This window comes from Nerophis ophidion, linkage group LG06, assembly GCF_033978795.1.
Source record: "Nerophis ophidion isolate RoL-2023_Sa linkage group LG06, RoL_Noph_v1.0, whole genome shotgun sequence".
Taxonomy (NCBI): Eukaryota; Metazoa; Chordata; class Actinopteri; order Syngnathiformes; family Syngnathidae; genus Nerophis; species Nerophis ophidion.
This window is the reverse complement of record NC_084616.1, coordinates 30,706,267-30,727,728: the sequence shown is the minus strand read 5'-3', so window position 1 is coordinate 30,727,728 and position 21,462 is coordinate 30,706,267. Positions and strand designations below refer to the sequence as shown.

The window sequence follows — 21,462 nt, the reverse complement described above, 5'->3', positions numbered from 1 at the left end:
TAATTCCGGTAAAGGCAGGGCTTTTCTATTAGCGACCAAAAGTTGCGAACTTTATCGTCGAAGTTCTCTACTAAATCCTTTCAGCAAAAATATGGCAATATCGCGAAATGATCAAATATGACACATAGAATGGACCTGTTATTCCAGTTTAAATAAGAAAATCTAATTTCAGTAGGCCTTTAATTTGCCCGGGCCAGATGTAGATGGTGTGTACAATCAGTACACACGAGCAAATAACCTACAATGACGAAAAGGTGAACTATCTTAACTTGACTGCGCATCTTTGTCAGAGGGCGGGGCCTCGTGGTTGCAGGCTAGCTGCTGAAGCCCTGGCGGGCAACGAGAGAGAGCGGCGTGGTTCATCCTGACGTTCACTGTCACCGGCTAGGATTGGAGAGAGTTATTCGGATATACTGCCAACATGTCTGGTGATGAAGAAACCGAGGAGCAGACCGTCGCTGACGACTTGGTGGTAACCAAGTACAAGATGGGAGCCGAGATAGCTAACCGTAAGCAGTTGTAGAGTTAAATGTCAGCATCCAGCTCATGTTAGCTAGCCTAGCAGCTGCTGTGCCATGTGCCGCAGCGCAGACAAATACCTCTATTTTCACTTAGTCGTCTTCCTGTCGAAACCAAGCATTATTTGGACCAAGCTACACAATTTAGAAGCGGCTTCTGTAAAGTCCGTCCAGTCGTTTATCGTTACGTTATTACCACATTAGCCCTAGCTAGCTAGGCAGCTAAGTGGCTGAGTAATGGCAAGCGTCTTTTAGCTGCAAGTGCTAACAGATACTGGCAAGTAAAATGTATACACTGAGGCGTTGAACCTTGATTAAAATATAGATTACAACGAAGACGTAGGATCAGTTATCATTATAGCTTCGAATCTTGCGCTTAAGCTTTCGTTTTACCTAATTTTTTTTGGTGAGTAGCTCACATTTAATGTCAAACTAGGTCATATTACACAAATTACATTACGATATCATATAGCTTTGTTTATAGTATTTGAAATGTAAACGAATAGCATATATTCTCTAAATAGGTTTATTGCTTGTGGCAATACCACAACATTGGCTAGTGTGATATTGCCAATACAACTTAAAGGCCTACTGAAATGAGATTTTTTTATTTAAACGGGGATAGCTATTCTATGTGTCATACTTGATCATTTCGCGATATTGCCATATTTTTGCTGAAAGGATTTAGTAGATAACGTCCACAATAAAGTTTGCAACTTTTGCTTGCCAACAGAAAAGCCATGCCTCTACCGGAAGTCGCAGACGATGACGTCACATGTTGATGGCTCCTCACGTATTCACATTGTTTTTAATGGGAGCCTCCAACAAAAAGTGCTATTCGCACCGAGGAAAACGACAATTTCCCCATTAATTTGAGCGAGGATGAAATATTTGTGTTTGAGGATATTGATAGCGACGGACTAGAAAAAAAAAACGTGATTGCATTGGGACGGATTCAGATTATTTTAGACACATTTACTAGGATAATTCTGTGAAATCCCTTGTCTTTCTATTGTGTTGCTAGTGTTTTAGTAAGTTTAACAGTACCTGATAGTCAGAGGTGTGTGGCCACGGGTGTGTTGACGTGCAGTGTCTCAGGGAAGTCGACGGCAGCTTTATGGGCGGCACAAGCTAAGCTGATCTCCGGTAAGAAGCGACTTTTTACCACAGTTTTCTCACCGAAACCTGCTGGTTGACATTCAGTTGGGATCCATGTTCGCTGTGATCCATAGTAAAGTTTCACCTCCGTGAATTTTAAACAAGGAATCACGGTGTGTTTGTGTGGCTAAAGCTTCCCAACTCCATCTTTCTACTTTGACTTCTGCAATATTAATTGGACAAATTGCAAATGATTCAGCAACATAGATCTCCAAAATACTGTGTAATTATGCCGTTAAAGCAGACAACTTTTAGCTGTGTGTGTGCGCAGCGCTCATATTTCCTAACAGCCCGTGACGGCAACGTACATGTCATCATTACGCGACATTTTCAAGAAAAAACTCCCGGGAAATTTAAAATTGCAATTTAGTAAACTAAAAAGGCCATATTGGCATGTGTTGCAATGTTAATATTTCATCATTGATATATAACCTATCAGACTGCGTGGTGGGTAGTAGTGGGTTTCAGTGGGCCTTTAAGGATGTTCACATGCATTTTTAAGCACAATCAAGTGAATGATAGAACAGTGTACATTTTCTATCTAGTGTGGAACTCAATTTGGTCAAGTCAATAGGTTTTTTTTCAGTTGTTGTTTTGCCTATCTTGACAAGCGGTAGAAAGTGGATGGATTTCATGTGCTTCGTTTTGTTATGAGCCTCACAAAGTAACAAATTAAATCAGGCGTGACTAAAGTCTGGTTTAGGGGAAATTCGGGCTCAAAGCGTATTCTGACTATTTACAGAATATCAGAATTTAACATTTAATAATTACATGTTGAGATACAGGCTGTTTCCATCCATCTTCAACCGCTTATCCATAATCGGGTTGCGGGGACAACAGCTCCAGGAGAGACCCCCAGACTTCCCTCTCCAGAGCAACATTAGCAACTTCCTCCTGAATTTAACATTTAATAATTAGATGTTGAGATACAGGCTGTTTCCATCCATCTTCAACCGCTTATCCATAATCGGGTTGCGGGGACAACAGCTCCAGGAGAGACCCCAAGACTTCCCTCTCCAGAGCAACATTAGCAACTTCCTCCTGGGGGATCCCAAAGTGTTCCCAGGCCAAGGAGGAGATGTAATCCCCTCATCTGGTCCTTGGCCTGCTGCGGGGTCTCCTCCCAGTGGGACGTGCAACGAGGACCTCCCTAGAGCGACGCTCGTGAGGCATCTGCACGAGATGCCCAAACCACCTAAGCTGGCTCCTTTCCAAGTGCAGGAGCAGCGGGTCTACTCAGAGTCTCTCTCGGTTGACTGAACTTCTCACCCTATCTCTAAGGGAAATGCCAGCCACCCTTCTGAGAAAATTCATTTTGGCCGCTTGTATCCGCGATCTTACTCTTTTGGTCATGACTCATGACCCACATTTCATGACCATAGGTGAGAGTAGGAATGTAGATAGCTCAGTAGACCGAGAGCTTTGCCTTCTGGCTCAGCTCTCGTTTCGTCACAAGAGCAGCTGAGGGACTGCAATACTATCCCTTTAACCATATTTACCTGCACAGTATTTTGGACCTACATTGGTTTGATTATAGGATGGAATGCGTATAAGATTAATATTTTGTAAAATCATTCATCTTTCTTTTTACCCCCTCTGTGGAGTTTTTTGAGATCCCTTTTCTAATTGAAACCTATGCCACAAAAAACATACACACTGCTTTGTAAAATGAATATCTTTGTAATTATAGAAATATGAAGTTTTAATGATACTGTGCATGAGAGATGTATTTGTGCTTTCTTTTGACAAATCATTGCATGTTTTAATAATGCTGCGTCGATGTCATGCTCACAAGCAACCTAAAAAGTTACAATGAGGAGATTTGGAATGCGTTCTTAGGTTTTACTTTGAAGTTATTTGATCACTATTCTAATGGTTTCATTTATAAGACTTAATAAGAAATGTATTTGATTTCATTGTTTTGTTTACCAGTACAAGGACAAGTAAAATGTCAATATAAAGTCAGCAAAGAAAGCAACAATGCAAGAGAGATCTTGATTCTCTCCACCAGCAATTCAAAAGGACAAGTTCAACCATTAGCTAGTATTTTGTATTGTTCAGGTGAGCAATCCATTTAGTTATTAAATATTTGTTTCCCCATCTTGCAGATGTCCTAAAGATGGTGGTTGCGGCTGCCACGGCTGGTGTCTCTGTGGTCAGCCTGTGTGAAAAGGGAGATGCTTTGATCCAGACAGAAACTGGGAAAATCTTCAAGAGGGAAAAAGACATGAAGAAAGGTATGTGTCGATGTATGTTCGTATATTCGGGTGGTATCACAAGTTTTCCTAAGATACTGTATTATATCTCCTTTTCAGGTATCGCCTTTCCGACGTGTGTGTCGGTTAATAATTGCGTGTGCCACCACTCCCCGCTCAAGAGCGACCCTGATGTCATTCTTAAAGACGACGACTTGGTCAAAGTGTAAGATGCTGAAACTGCTGATATTTATTATTTTGGAAATGTTGACATTCCTTTTTAGTAGGGATATAACGAATGATCGATAGATAGATTTCAGGGTTTCCTCTTAATGTAACTGAATATGGCGCACTGTCACGGCAAAATCGTGGCCGCCACACCTTTGAAATAAGTTTTTTTTTAATGTGAAAACCAATTAAATTAATATAACATGCAGTAGAAAATGGATGGATGGATAATGCATTGCAGCCTCCAGAATAAGTCAAAAGTATGACACTTGCTATTTTTAACTTTTATTTAGAACCTTATGATAGCAGCTGGCGTAATTCCAACAGGTTTTACCTCCGGTGCAGACACTTGTCTCTGTGCTTCCCCTGACACACACAAACACTTCTTGATTTTTGGCCAATACACTTTCAGAAAAAATACTTTGATCACCAAACACAACGCTGCTGAAAGTGGATGTTGTGATGGGGGGGGACAGCGGCGATGACCAAGAAGTACGCGGAGTTTGAATATAATTACAACACTTTATGTACATATTTATATAATATGTAACTACAAGCTCCATTCACAGACAGAGTCCCATTGCTTTTATGAGCGGTCGAGCGAGTCAAAAGCCGCCAAAAAAATAAATCTATTTGTGGCGGCCGTCATTTTTTCGTGGCGGGGCCGCAACAAATAAATGAATGTGTGGGAAACCCTGAGCACGAAGCAATTGTGACGTTCGGCTTGCTGCAGCTAGCGTTTCATCAGGGATATCAAGGGATATAAGTAGTTTCTAAACACAAGTACATTCTATAATAACACCAGAAAAATATTCTAGATTTCTTGCTAGTCTTTTTTAGTAAATAAAAAGTCACTGAAAGTCTCTAGACACTAAAAAAAATCTCAACTGAGTTCATTGCACAATAGGGAGCAACAATTGAAAATAGAGCAGAACACTGTAACATAAAACTGTATGTTAATATTAATTAACACATTCTTTTTAAATGTATATTCTGTATACATTTTTTGAGCCATTTTAATGGGAAAATCATATCATTATAGCAATTTAAAGATGTTGTAGTGACCACGCCCCCACTGCTGAAGGTATCTTGGTAATCGAGGAGAAACCCTGGATTTATATTCCTAAATTTCAAGAATGTTGATGTGTCGTGGGCTAATTGGCTTTCTAGAAGATAAATATCAATCTCACAGTAAAATGATTACAAACTACTACTACTACTACCTACTCAGTGGCCTAGTGGTTAGAGTGTCTGCTCTGAGATCGGTTGGTTGTGAGTTCAAACCCCGGCCTAGTCATACTAAAGACTATAAAAATGGGACCCGTTACCTCCCTGCTTGGCACTCAGCATCAAGGGTTGGAATTGGGGGTTAAATCACCAAAAATGATTCCCGGGTGCGGCGCCGCTGCTGCCCTCACCTCCCAGGGGTTGAACAAGGGGAACAAGGGTCAAATGCAGAAGACAAATTTCACCACACCTAGTGTGTGTGTGACAATCGTTGGTACTTTAACTTTAACTTTACTTCAACTTTAAACTACTGCTCTGAAAATGTGGAATATCTGACTTTGAAGTTAAGGCCATTTTATGCGCTGTAATTATCTTGGGTGATTTGAACCACTGTATCTATGGTAATTCTTTTTACAAGAAATTATAGGAAACCTGTCCTGCAGTCTGAATTTTTGGCTAAAAAGTTACTAAATCTGTTTCAACTCAATGAATAATTTCGGATCGTATCGTTCTACCTTCTAAATAAACTCTTGCCCCTGAATCGTATCGTCAACCTCAAATCATGAATCGAATTGTTAAAACTAATCGTTGCAGCACTAATGTTTACTGTGTTGGCCCTGTGATTAGGTTGCGACTTATCCAGGGTGTACCCCGCCTTCCGCCCAAATGCAGTTGAGATAGGTTCCAGCAACCCCTACGGCCCCAGAAGGGACAAGCGGTAGAAAATGGATGGATGTTTTTTTTACTCCTGTGTGTGTGTTCAGGGATCTGGGTGTGCATGTTGATGGATTCATCTCCAACGTGGCTCACAGCTTTGTAGTTGGCGTTACCAAGGTAAAACAGCAAGGAACTGACCTCAAAGCAATCATTTTTTACAGCAGTTTGACTTCTGTGTGTGTAATGTTTTTATGTCTTTGCAGGATAAACCACTGACAGGCCGCAAGGCTGACGTCATCACAGCAGCTCATCTGTGCGCCGAGGCTGCTCTGCGTCTTGTCAAGCCAGGAAACCAGGTGACGTTCTCCCACCATTAAATCTGATATACCGTATTTTTCTGACTATAAGTCGCAGTTTTTTTCATAGTTCGGCTGGAGGTGCAACATACTCCAGAGCGATTTACTGTATATGTGAAATTTTTAACACATTACCGTAAAATATCAAATAATATTATTTATCTCATTCGCGGAAGAGATGAAGAAAATGTCAGCAATCGACACACACGCGTCAGCAATCGTCATACACACGTCAACCAATAACAATTCGGCGGGGGGAGGGTCATGGCAGAAGTGCATTGTGGGTCATGGAATGCTAACTTCTATATGCTACTGCCGTAGCTATTAAAATGGATAATTTCATCGCTGGCGGTAAATTATAAAAACTGAGAAGGGCTGAACAAAAATGGCACCGAAAAGGATATCAAGTACTGCAGATTACAAGCTGGACATAGTGAAATATGCAGCAGGAAAACGACAAGAGGAAGCGGCGCATACCTTTGGAGTTGGCAGAGTTGTTTAGAAGCAACATCGAGGAAGATTACATCGGATTTATCAATTAGGAGTGACAGATTGTTTGGTAAACGTATAGCATGTTCTACATGTTATAGTTATTTGAATGACTCTTACCATAATATGTTACGTAACATACCAGACACGTTCTCAGTTGGTCATTTATGTGTCATATAACGTACACTTATTCAGCCTGTTGTTCTCTATTCTTTATTTATTCTAAATTGCCTTTCAAATGTCTATTCTTGGTGTTGGATTTTATAAAAAAAAATTCCCCCCAAAAATGCGACTTATACTCCAGTGTGACGTATGTTTTTTAAAAAATTTTATGCATTTTCGGCCGGTGCGACGTGTACTCCGGAGCGATTTATAATCCGAAAAATACGGTAGTCATCATCTTGCAGTTTCCACCTCATCTAATCATTTTTTTTCTCCTTTTCAGAACACACAGGTCACAGAAGCGTGGAACAAGATTGCAAAGTCATTCAACTGCTCACCAATCGAAGGTGGGGTGTCTGCAAATTGCATGTCTAAAGTGTGCATGCGACAATTTTAATTTGACATGTTTGTTTTCAGGCCTGCTATCCCATCAGCTCAAACAGCACGTCATAGATGGAGAGAAAACTATTATCCAGAATCCAACGGACCCAGCAAAAGTGAGTTCAGTGAAGCCAATAATTTCCATTAAGCAGTTTACTTTAGTCAGACTACACTTCAGCATCGCCACATTAGAGTTTGGCTTGCATTTGGACTGGGTGTGCAGGTTTTATGGTGATACCTGTGTCAGCAATGTAACTGGGATCACAGGAACATCACATCACTTCAGTACAACACATAAAAAAGGCACAATGACTTCAACAAAAAGGACAAAGTAAGCAAATGAGCACAATGAAGCTTTGATTGGGAAAATTCTAAGTGTATTATTACAAGTGTTGTGAATGTCCAATGCAAATATTTTCTAAATATTTACTTCATTTATTTCCTCAAAACTTAACAGTTTGATCTCAAGTTTCGTCAGGGTGATGAAACGGTTTATGAAAAAATTTCTGAACTGTTGGGTTGGCCTGACACAGTGTGTGTGTGTTGTTCGGTTCATGTTTTTTTGTATGTGTTCCTAATAAAGGTGGAGGAAATTATTCTAAATCGACGTACAAAAGTCCAAATATTGCTTATATAGTGGAACCTCATTAGTTTTTAATATTGTGAAACACATTTCCCCATAAGAAGCAATGTTAACATGAATAAATGGTTCTCGCCTTGAAAAAAGTCCCTGTTCAGTGCTGTATGGTGCGAAAAATGTATTCGCAAATGCGCCTAAAAATGGACCGTGCACGTTAAAAAAAAAAGCAACAACTGTTGTACAGGTGCGAAAAGGGATTCCAACCCTTTTATAGCGTTTTTCTGCTTATGTAAATCCATCCAAATTTGAATAAAACTTGAGTATAATAATATTTACTTAAAAAAACATCACTGTTAAAGGTCAATTATTTTAATGTTGCTGCTGGCGTTCAAACAGGTCTTGTTAAAGTTGGGCACTTTATTTCACATTGTGTTCTTTTGTGTTTTTGTTAGCTAAATATTTTAGCATATCTAAATGTTTTTTAAAGAAGATTGGAGATTATATTTGACTTTTCTTATATTATTTTCAAAGTTATTTCTTTTTTTCTTATCTCACAACACCTCTTAGGTTGGGATCCTATTATACAAAACCTACTTTTCTTACTTGTTGGTACCTGTTTTTGTATATTTGGGATCCCCATCAATCCCGAAAATTGAAAAACGAGGCATGGTGAAAATATCTCGTTACGTCCACGAATATTTCCATTTATGAGTTAGTTTATGGGCCAAACTGTATTGGAATGTGGGTTTTGGTCCATATCGCACAGCCCTAGACATATGTTAGCGACAGTGCTAGCACAGTTTAGGGATGTTTCTATGTTTAATTGAGCATTACAGTAGGCCTTATGATGGCAATTTTTGTATATTTGTGAGGGCACACATGTACCTTGTTTAAGTGTTAACGAAATTGTTAAAAAAAAAAAAAAGAATTAGTGAAGTAAGTTGTATTTCATTTACTGAGATTAATAAGATAATCAATAAATTCAGAATGTTATTCATGGTTCTTCTTTGTACTTTGGAAACACTAAGTCTGAAGAGTTTCTTGATTTGGATCATGTTAGTACATTGTTTGATTTTTTTTGCTCAATCCATTCCATAATTTAATTCCACATACTGATATACTAAAGGTCTTAAGTGTTGTGCATGCATGCAAATGTTTCCTCAGTGGCCTAGTGGTTAGATTGTCTGCCCAGAGATCGGTAGGTTGTGAGTTCAAACCCCGGTCGAGTCATGCCAAAGGCTATAAAAATGGGACCCATTACATCCCTGCTTAGCACTCAGCTTCAAGGGTTGGAATTGGGGGTTGAATCACCAAAAATGATTCCCGGGCGCGGCCACTGCTGCTGCCCACTCCTGCTGCCCACTGCTCCTCTCACCTCCTAGGGGGTGAACAAGGGGATGGGTCAAATGTAGAGGACAGAGTGTGAAAATCTTTGGTACTTTAACTTTAAATTCCATTTTTCTTTTGTTGAGAAGAATTGTTGTACGCTGCGATGAGGTGGCAACTTGTCCGGGGTGTACCCCACCACCCCGAAAGGGACAAGCGGTAGAAAAATGGATGGATGGTTGGAATTGTTGTAAGTTCTTTGGTAGCAGGTTACAGTTTGCTTTGTGCATAACTTTAGCTGTTTGCAAGTTCACTGTTGTGGAATTTAACTATTTTCACTTCAATAAATAAAGGGTTTGAATGTCTCTATATCCAACATTATGTGTTATTCTAACTGATCTTTCTTGTAACACGATTAATGAATGAAGTGTACTTTTGTAGTTATTTCCCCAAATTTCTGCACAATAACTTAGATATGGTAACACTAGCAAGCAGTAGAGAATATGTAGTGTATATTTAGCTTTATTCATTATTCATGTGTTTCTTGCCACCTTAGTCTGTGTATATTTTATGAGATTTACAGTTAATTTTATCATCAATTAATACACCTAGAAATGTTGTTCTATTTACTCTTTCAATTTCCATTCTGTCTATTTGTACTTGTGTCTGACTTTACCGGATAACATTATTGTAGTTTTACTGACGTTTAAAGATAATGTTTTTTGTCAAACCATATTTTTAATTTGTTCATTTCTTCTGTTATTTCTATTAGCTTGTATGTGCTCTCTCCTGTACAAAACGCTGTTGCATCGGACATAGAAGATTATTAAACCGATTACTAAACATTAATAATCAGTTTATTTGTTGTCAATAAAGTAATGCAAAAAGTTCTAAAATTTGTCTGACTACAGCGAGCCACCTTAGTGAGAGGTCCAACCAGTTTATTTATTTTAGGGCACTTATGTTCCAGTTTTGCACACATTTCCATTCATTTAGTAAATGTGAGAATTAATGTAACCATTTCTTATTACAAATGCACTGTTTTTTAAAGTTGCAAGTGATAAACGGATATTTAGTAAAATGAAAACAAATGTAAAATATATATAAATTAATTATATATACATAAATAATACATTTTTTACCGAATGCCCAAAAATTCACATCTCTCTTGCGCGCTCTCTCTCTAGAAATTATTGGAAACTCAAGACAGTCATGACATTATGTTCTTTACAAGTGTATGTAAACTTTTGACCACAAGATAAATAGATCTATCTATCTGGATGGATGGATAGATAGATAGATATAGATACGCAGTCACTTCCAAAAAACGCAAACGACGATATAATGCATACATTATAGTTAAAATAATGAATGTATGATAATAATATCCTTTTTATGGATTAAGGTCTACCTAATCAATTTTATTAGATTAGATGAGATATATTAGATAGTACTTTATTTATTCCGTCAGGAGAGTTCCTTCAGGAAAATTTAAATTTTCAGCACAATCCCATTCAAGATCAGACAAACATTACAGGGAGACAAAACAGGATCGCTGACGGACGGGTCTGCCAGCTTCCAGCGCCCCTTACAAAAAAGATGAGATACAGGTAGGGGGGGGGGGGGGGGGGGGGGGATTAAAAAATAAAAAAAATTTAAATTGCAGTCACTAAATCGTAATTGAATCGTGACATACCCAAAGAGTCCCACCCTTAATTACTAATGTTTGGAAGGTATGTATCCACTGGTAGATAACTTTGTGTTTTCTTGTAGGAAGGACCATGAGAAGGCTGAGTTTGAGGTGCATGAAGTGTATGCAGTGGACGTACTTGTCAGCACTGGAGAGGGCAAGGTTAGTCAATTATTTTACAAACATTTCCAATAGTCCCTATTTAAAGTACCAGAATGTTTTTAAAAAATGCTATATTTTAAATTCAGGCAAAGGACGGCGGTCTAAGGACCACGGTATACAAACGAGACCCCAACAAGGTGTACGGATTAAAGATGAAGACTTCCCGGATGTTCTTTAGTGAGATGGAAAGACGCTTTGATAAAATGGCATTCACTCTGAGGTAACACTTGATGATGATGATGTTGTTTTTTTCCAAGCCGACCTACTTCTCACAATCACGCTCACAATCTGTACTGACTTAAAAACATGAATAATCATATTACAGTATCCCTAAAGTATTAGACCACATTTCATGTTTTCTTTGTACACAGCTAGCTCCACATCAAGCATATGTACTGTAGTTGTACTAACAAGCCCATACTGCATGTATCATAATCAATATTATAGTGGCTTACTCGATATTGATAGACAGTTGTCCGATTGGTCCAGCTGGTCGAGGACATTTCTAGTTGACTTTGGGTAAGCAATACATTTCTGTCAGCATAGCTTTGCTCCAAGCTCCACATTTACAGCGCCAAAGTCACACTGTCCTCACTCTCTCGGCCTTCGCCTGCTCCAATGTTTCACCTTCTCTTTGTGCCCGTTTCTACTTGTAGCTGTTCATTCTCCGTATATATTCAGCTTTAAAAAGATAGGGTTGTGAAACCTCATTTGTCCAAAAATAGTAGTCTTCGTTGTCTTTGACCAAGTCTGCCATTATTACAACAATACCATGAATTGATTAACGTGGACCCCGACTTAAATAAGTTGAAAAACGTATCCGGGTGTTACCATTTAGTGGTCAATTGTACGGAATATGTACTGAACTGTGCAATCTACGAATAAAAGTATCAATCAATCAATCAATCAATCAACACACTCGTGTTTGTATCCGGAAGTAAGAACACGCATTTGTTGCCTGAAGTCGCAAGTGCGCTGCTATGAAAACGGAAATAAATGCGCCGAGGGAATTAGGACCGGGATTGCCTAAAATGACCAAAGTATGGTAAATATTGTGCATATTACTTATTGTTTTGAATATGTCTGTTACTACATTATGTATAGACTTGCAGTGATTACATAAAATGTTGATGGAGGGTTTTAAAGTTGTTTTAACGGTGACTCCCATTAGCTGCATCTTCCAAGCGTTTTTTTTTTTAATTCATTTTTAAAATTCTAAAAAAAAGACGTGTTCTTGTCTCTCATAATGATTGTGGATAATAGGCAAAGTTCCAAAAAAGTGCAGTGCCCATCTATAGGAGTCATTTTATGCAAAACCAACTTTTCTTACATGATATTACTTGTTTTTGTGTATTTGGGATCCCCATAAGTCCCAAAAATTTGAAATCAAATCATGGAGGCATAGCGGAGATATATACAAAACAAACTTGCCTTCTTTCAAACTTGTTCCAAATGAGCCGTTTGGAATGTGAGACTTTAATGGCATATTTTGCCTTACTAGGTCAACGGATATCTCCATATACGGTAAAGGTTTACTTGACAAACTTTGCTCAAGTCTGTCATTTTTATCCAGTTGTCGTCAAAAGGTTTTTTCCTGTCTTCTTCTTGTGGGGCAGACTGGCTTGCACTTGCACAAGCATGCTAAAATTATCCTCCCTTTCTCATAAAAAGTAGCGTATAGTTCTAACTTATATCTTTCTGTAGACACAATATAGTAGCACTAAAATGTACAACATGGCTGAAAGAGTGGCGATGCAGTCAAATGGGGCTTGGCCTGAAAAGAGCTTTGGCTCGTAAATTGCCCTCAAAGCAGCGCACTCTAAAGAGTCAGTGATAAAACGGCTTGAAAATGGTCTGTAAAACTAAATATTTACAAACATTTTACCAGATCACCAACATGACATGTTATGTAGACCACAAGGACGTATTTTAATTATAGGAAAACAAATCTTAGTATGATTCCCTTTTAAGTGTGAATACGTTTTATTCTACTGCTAACGAGCGAAAGCTGCCTTGCAAGGCGCTAACCAAGACCCATCAGAAAAAAGTATGAAGTTCAGTGTCTTGACAAGGACAACTCGAAATGAGCTCAAACTAGTAACCCTCCGGTTACAAGATGGCCACTCTACCCGCTCAGCCATCCCGCCTCACAGATTTAAAATTAAACTAAAAAACACAAGCACATAAAATAAAATAAAAAAACACTAGATAATTTAGATGTTTGTTATCAGGAAATAGGCTTATGTCTCGCATGCATCATTCGTGTCAACATTTGCATTTCTAGATTTTTGTGCAGCCTTTAATATGCTTGACTTTGACCTGAGAGTTTTTGTACTCCGGCATCCCAGATGTCCGTTATTTAGCTGAATTTCGCTGTTTTTCTACCCAAAGTGGTATTTTTGATTTCCCTATAAAACCTCTACGCTCTGGTGCACCGCGGTTAGCTGGCTGCTTAGAGCTAACCACGCTAGCAGGCTGAGTACACCCAAGAGTACTACCAAGTGCAGCCTACCTAACTGACTTGTTCACGCTTTCCAGCGCACTGTGGCTAGCTGGATAGAGTCAAGTAGGCCAAGTGCAGCCTCTGCTAACTGGCTGAGGTCAACAGCTAACTGGGGGCCAACAGCGAGGCATATGTGTCACAATGAAGCATTCAACCCTGAAAAAAAAAATCTAAATTGCATTTTGACTTTTGCCAACGACTCGACAACAAAGTATGAATGTTGAGCAAGTGCTCTAATCATTATTTCCTGGTGGACCTTTTAAGTGACGGACACATTGATCCAGATAAGCAGCAACAATGGTAGAAATCCCAGCATGTAAGCTTAATCATGAAACTTGGTCAAACATTTGTATGTAAATATTGTGCATAAAGATATTTAGTTTGTTTTGTATTTAAATCGCTGACTTCATGATTTGATTTGTATTTGTGGTTATTTGTCTAAAAGTAGCAACACTGGCCTATCAGAGCTTGTTTAATACATGTAACTCTAAATTTGACCAGTAGAGGGCGATAACCCTTCATCTTAGGTTTAAATCGTGTGATGAGTGATCTACATTGTGTGCAGTGTTTGGTGTGTGAATGTTGTGTAATGTTTACATGTGTAAATATTTTTAGTTTATTGTGTGAATGTATTATCACTAAACTTATTTTATACATGTAAAATATTCAATGGACATTAATTTTGGGAAATACACAACGGACGTTATACTTTCGTAGTGTTTATTTTATGTGTATATTTTCATCCTTACAAACCTAGGAAAATAATTTGAAAGAAGGAACATCCATCCTCAACAAAACATCTAAAGCATGTGCAGCTTTTAACTAGTAGCAAGGGCAGGACAATGAATTTATTGACAGTGCAGTGTGAAAGTCGAAGTGTTTACTTTGCAATTACGTAAACACAGTTTCAAATAAATATAACTTGCGAAGGCACTTTCCAACAAAACATCCACATTTCGCTGTCCGGCGCCGGAGCCCTTGGGCTCTTGAACTTGCGGCCCTCTTTATCATGTTGTTGAATAGGCTTGACATAAACCATGGTTGTTGTACATTCTTTGAATGGTAAAGATATTTTGTCAACGAAAACAATGAACTATTGATGATTGATTGATTGATTTATTTACAATCATGAAACAGAGGTGTGGCTTTCAGTTAATAGCATCTTATAGAAGTCATTTCTAAGTTTTTACTTGCATTTTTACAGAATTTCTATGTGGGAAATGCCTTCCAAAACATTTAAAAAATTGTAAAATATTTTCTAACTTCAAAGGGCCCCTTAAACCTCTGCTGATATTTTTCAATTCCTCTTTTTTTTCCCCCTCACTGAGTAGTTTCCATATTGCACATTTGGTCCTTCTGATTCCTCTTCACTTAATTTTTGCCACAGAGCTTTTGAGGATGAGGTCAAGGCCAGGCTGGGTGTGGTGGAGTGTGCAAAGCATGATTTGATACAGCCTTTCAATGTTCTGCAGGAGAAAGAGGGTAAGCAGCCCTCTTGCTTTTTTCAGTCTTGATGAATCCTTCTCTCTTTGCTAACTGAGCACAACCCTCTTTGTGCTCAGGTGAGTTTGTAGCCCAGTTCAAGTTCACTGTACTGCTCATGGCCAACGGACCACTGCGAATTACAAACAGTCTCCATGAACCTGATTTCTATAAGTCGGAGCTCGAAGTGGAAGACCCAGATTTAAAGGTAAGAACTGTTTGAAGAATGGGACATCTCATCCTTTTCTTGTGAAGATGCCTGACTAACGAGTTGCCATTTGGGACTGAGTCAGCATTTTCAAAGGCATTAAGTGTTGATGTACTGTGTCCTCATAAGGTTATGGAAGTCATTTTCTTTCTTTTTTTGTCTATTAATTTAGGCTTTGCTTCAAAGCTCAGCCAGCCGCAAGACACAAAAGAAAAAGAAAAAGAAGGTGAGTAACAAAGTAGCTTGATACAGGTCATTGGTGCTCCTTGTTTGGATTATAATACATTTCCCTCCTTTCATTAAGGCCTCAAAGACTGTGGAGACTGCAACAGGACAGGCTATGGAGACTGAAGCTGCAGAATAAATTGCCACATCCAGCAATTTGTGATGCACCACAAGAACAGACGTCAGAAACGCTTCTGTCCCAGCTGTCTGAGGCACTCGGTGCACAGCTGCTCCCAACACTTCCAAAATCTAACATGTCAGTCTGGGATGAAGCTGCTACTAAATGATTTCACTGCATCTAAAAAAACCTCTTGACACATCTCAAGTAAATCTCGTTGTCCTTGAAGCAGCTTTTGTCTCTACAACAGTGAATACAACTCATCAGGAGTTTTTTTTACTGTGTGTATTAATATGGTAAATTCACACTGGTATTATTAGCATTTGACTATAAACCTTCATCCCACAGTAAATGCATTGAAAAAATATTGTCAAATAATGGTCAGAACTGTCAGTGTTATTGTGTGGAGCTCACAGATGGCTTCCTTCACCTGATGCCAAGGCAAACACGGTACTTGAGCTTCTTGTGTGTACTGATACGTCCATGTAACTACTTTCACACAAGGTGTAGGTTCGACACAGTAAGCAAAATACAGATCTTTGTTTGGTTTAAATACTAGTACTTTGTACCGTGTATACTGCTAGGCATTATAGATACTGACAATATGACAAGATATACTGGATGAGAAATTCACAGATGAGCTGTGGACGCAACAACCTTGCATGGGTTGTGTGCATTAAGCCTTGTTTCTCCACCACGTCTGATAGTACGTGTTTACATAAGTCCTCAAATGGATCATTTTGTAAAACAAACCATAGTTTCAGAGACTATTTTTGGAATAATTAAAAAGCTGCCTGACATAATCTGTGCTTGTTTTTAATTTGTGTCATTGGATTCAACATTTAAATAAGTCTTGAATTTGATCTGCGCTGTAGCAGCCATAATTATTTTTTTTAAATCCACATTTAGGTTGTGATGGACATAAATACATAATCTTGTACATTGAAAGTTTAACTGAAAGTATAACATTGCTCGTTTGGCTCACACGGGAATTAAGTTAGTTGATTTTTGATTGATTGAGACTTTTATTAGTAAATAGAACAGTACAGTGCATATTCAGTACAATTGACCACTAAATGGTAACACCCGAATACGTTTTTCAACTTGTTTAAGTCGGGGTCCACGTTAATCAACTCATGGTAAATAATGATGTAACGGTCTCTGAACCCGGCTTACATGCTGTAAGCTTAATTACATTTTAAAAGAGCTGACATGTTTTCTAACTCCATTACACTGTTGCACACTACAATATCCATCCATCCATTTCCTACCGCTTGTTCCCTTTTGGCAGAATTATGGACAAAAGGCAAAACTCCATACCTGGGACGACATAGAAACCAAAAACTTACGTGGCATGGGCAGGAGGGAAAATATGGATAGTATGAGTGACAGGCAGGGCATGGCATGAAGTAGAGGTAGCATGGCATGACGTGGGTAAAGGTAAAGTCGCCAGGCTAACTACCTGGTAAATACAGGTTTAAATAATGCTGTGGAGATTAGTGACATAAGGACAGGTGAAAACTAATGGGTAGTCATGGAAACAAAACAAATAACTAAGTGCAAAAACAGGAAACAATGGAGTCTTAAGCAAAACAGAAAATAACTAAACAAAACATTATCACACTACAATAAATAACAGCAATTACCCAATATAACTGATGAATAGGGAAACAACTTCCCTGGTGTGATTTGACATTTTATTGGCAATGGAAGGTTAACCTTTACCTATACAGAAGCAGGAATGTGACTTAGCATTATTTCATCAGTAACGCGGTCCAAAACCATGTTTTGGAATCAATTCCCCACGTTGCACTACGACGATGACGTCTGAGGCGTCGCGCTTTTATGACATCAGGCACAAAGCGGCTTCCATGCAGTTGGTACGTACGTGCTTCAATATGTCTCTACTACTATCCGAGGTAATCCTTCTCTTTCTTAAGTAATCTTACTAAACTTGTATCCTTGTTTTACTCTTTTAAGAATTGACACTTCACCATGAGAGCCAAGGTATGTAAATACTCTTCCCTTTATGACATAAATGACTCTTATTTGACGCTTACGTTTGCTTGCTAGTAGCTAGCTTGCTAACTCGATCAGTGTGTCCACCTTTTTGGTGCTGTTTAATGAATTGTCGTGTTTTGATTCGAAATGTTCGTAGATGGTAACGAATTAAACGTTTATGTACAATAATTAACATGTTTGGTTTTCATCTTGCACAGTGGAGAAAGAAGCGCATGCGTAGGTAAGAAGTCACGCCTAGCTACACTGTCGGATGTTTATGGTTTTTCCAATCTAAATTCATCTCTAAATGTCATTATACAGACTGAAGCGCAAAAGGAGAAAGATGAGGCAGAGGTCCAAGTAAGCTGTCTTCTGGGGGTCGTGACTGTGATGTTAGTCCGTACCCAGAGATAAGACAGTGCAGCTGGAGAGCCAGGACGGCCTTCTTAATCAGCATGTCCGCATGGGGCACGAGTTGCTGCTCACCATGGTCTGCACGACGGAGGACTGTTTTTGGTGATATTCTGGACTCTGGTTGTTACTTTTAAGACATTTTTTTCCAATGTTCAAACTTTGTTTATTCTTTGATTAAAGGTTTGGGTGTTTATAAATCAATAGTACTTGTTTTGAGTGTTTACTATGTATCAGTGGCGGGCCGTGAATTTCCCACCTGGGCCTTCAGTGATGTCCGGCTTCAATAATTACCTCTCAAAATACCATAATTGTTACCATATGATCATTGCTAGATAACTTCTATACAGGAACACATGTACACCCCACTGTGCATTGAATCACATCAACAGTATACAAAATAGGTTATTTTTCTGATAAATTAAAACATATACCGTAAATTTCTCTGCTTGGCTTATTAAACTTCCGGTCAATAAAGTTTGATTCAAATTACACACTTCTCAAAAATATATTAACTGCCCTGACTACATGATGGTGACAAATACACATGTAACAACGTTAATTAAATGACACACTTAAAAGGCCTACTGAAATGAGATTTTCCTATTTAAACGGGGATAGCAAGTCCATTCTATGTGTCATACTGGTTCATTTCGCGATATTGCCATAGTTTTGCTGAAAGGATTTTGTAGAGAACATCCATGATAAAGTTCGCAGCTTTTGGTCGCTAACAGAAAAGCCCTGCCTCTACCGGAAGTCGCAGACGATGACGTCACATGTTGATGGCTCCTCACATTGTTTTTAATGGGAGCCTCCAACGAAAAGCTATTCGGACCGAGAAAACGACAATTTCCCCATTAATTTGAGCGAGGATGAAAGATTTGTGTTTGAGGATATTGATAGCGACGGACTAGGAAAAAAAAAAACGCAATTGCATTGGGACGTATTCAGATGTTTTTAGACACATTTACTAGGATAATTCTGTGAAATCCCTTATCTTTCTATTGTGTTGCTAGTGTTTTAGTGAGTTTAACAGTGCCTGATAGTCAGAGGTGTGTGTCCACGGGTGTCTTGACGCAGTGTCTTAGGGGAGTTGACGGCAGCTTTATGGACGGCGCTAGCTCAGCTGATCTCTGGTAAGAAGCGACTTTTTACCACAATTTTCTCACTGAAACCTGCAGGTTGACATTCGGTCGGGATCCATGTTCGCTTGACCGCTGTGATCCAGAGTAAAGTTTCACCTCCAGGAATTTTAAACAAGTAATCACCGTGTGTTTGTGTGGCTAAAGCCTAAAGCTTCCCAACTCCATCATTCTACTTTGACTTCTCCAATATTAATTGAACAAATTGCAAAAGATTCAGCAACACAGATGTCCAAAATACTTTCAGCTGTGTGTGTGTGTGTGCAGCGCTCATATTTCCTAACAGCCCGTGACATCACGCGTACACATCATTACGCGACGTTTACAAGAAGAAACTCCCGGGAAATTTAAAATTGTAATTTAGTAAACTAAACCGGCCATATTGGCATGTGTTGCAATGTTAATATTTCATCATTGATATCATAACTATCAGACTGCATGGTGGGTAGTAGTGGGTTTCAGTAGGCCTTTACCAAGAGTATACAACTTTTGGTTGTAAAAGAACAGCTACTGTCAACAACTTGCAATCTGATTAGCTATTGCAACTGTCTCTCAACTGTGTTCTCAAATTCATCCGCTAACTGTCCAATTAGTCTCCAATCACAGGACTCGTAAATGTCAGGTTCAACCTTAGGCCATCTAGAAGGCCTTACTGACAACAACTTGGGATCTAATCGGTCATCGCATTGATTGAGACTTTTATTAGTAAATTGCACAGCACAGTACATATTCCGTACAATTGACCACTAAATTGTAACACCCGAATAAGTTTTTCAACTTGTTTAGGTCGGGATCCACGTTAATCAATTCATGGTAATACAGTCTATCATAAGCAACTGTCTATCACTGTATATCCCCAATTACTTATTGTGCACAGACGCCTGCATTGTTGATTCCAAGGGCGTCTGGCAGATTTGGTACAGCATGGCAACAACATAAGATAGCTGAATTCTGATTGGATACAAACTAAAACTAAAAACAGCGCTGGAACGAGCATATGACATGATAATGAATATTTGTAGATATTAAGGTAAAGTAAATTAAAAGTTGTTTTAAATCTTTAATTATGATCATGATTTCTGGTTTTGTTAGGCCAGCATAGAAGGCCTTGCACACCACTGCTATTGATAGTGTACACATAGATAGACTTTTGAGTCCCCGATTGACTGTTTAGATTACTGTTGTCCAATTTTGGGTCTGGGGGCCATATCTGGCCTGCCACATTAGGTGCCCCACAAGCCTGGTAACGCGCATCAAAGTACTTAAGGTTTACCAAATGTAGTTATGTTTTCTGAGAGTAAAATATACATGTAATGCATGTAATTGTATATATTTGTATTCAATAACAAATATACATTTCCTTTACTAAAATAAAAATACACAAACATGCATAGCTTATATATAAGTCTGTAATAATTTAAATTTTCCTGATGGAACTCTCCTGAAGGAATCAAAGTTCTATCTATAATGTTATGTTAATGTTAGGTATATTTGTATGATTTTAAGTTAGAATGAAGTAATCCCCAAAAAATTAACTAGTTTTTTCGTGTTTCCAATTATTGTAAAATACATTAACATTGCAAAATTTCTGTTAAAAATAGGTGACTTATTTCAAAGAAAGATGTCCATTAAATTGTATATTGTAAATGACATTTTATTTTGCTGTAAAAAAAGGAAAAAAAGAACTGGTGACGTTTTGTACTCACAGTAATAACCCACAAAATCAACCACCATCCAATTTAGAAATAAAACTCAGCTCTCACCAGAATTTCACTGTAAAAAAAACTGTTTTTCTGTTTACAGTAATACACCGTTACAACCCTAGATTTGAAACGTGAAGTGGCAGAATTTTACAGTAATATGCTGTTGTAAAAAGAAATAAAAAATTATATTATGAATTTCTGGCAACTGAGCAGTCAGTATACATATTTTTTTGGGAGCATGTAAAAAAATAAATACCTGTGTTGGCCCTGGGATGAGGCCGCGACTTGTCCAGTGTGTAAACTGCCTTCCGCCCGATTGTAGCTGAGATAGGCACCAGCGCCCCCCGCGACCCCAAAGGGAATAAGCGGTAGAAAATGGATGGATGGATGCTATATACATATATATATGTGTATATATATATACATACACATATGACGTAATTTCTTACATATAGTATTTTATTCGTGTTACTCACTCTTACAAGCAGCCCTCTGAGAAAGGCCTTAACTGCAATGCGGCCCTCAAAGAAAACAAGTTTG

The 21,462-nt window shown here is 38.5% G+C and overlaps 1 protein-coding gene across 1 annotated transcript; it reads left to right on the top strand.

The window, feature by feature from the left end:
• The first annotated feature begins 284 nt into the window (after positions 1-284).
• On the top strand, positions 285-18,281 carry pa2g4b (proliferation-associated 2G4, b). Its single transcript, XM_061903347.1, has 16 exons — positions 285-509; positions 3,785-3,913; positions 3,992-4,097; positions 6,091-6,160; positions 6,247-6,339; positions 7,274-7,337; positions 7,408-7,487; positions 11,055-11,129; positions 11,216-11,349; positions 15,020-15,114; positions 15,195-15,322; positions 15,495-15,548; positions 15,627-17,545; positions 17,646-17,672; positions 17,885-17,907; positions 17,988-18,281. The coding sequence occupies exons 1-13, from the start codon at positions 422-424 to the stop codon at positions 15,684-15,686; spliced, it is 1,176 nt and encodes a 391-aa protein (XP_061759331.1). The 5' UTR covers positions 285-421; the 3' UTR covers positions 15,687-17,545; positions 17,646-17,672; positions 17,885-17,907; positions 17,988-18,281.
• The last annotated feature ends 3,181 nt before the right edge of the window (positions 18,282-21,462 follow it).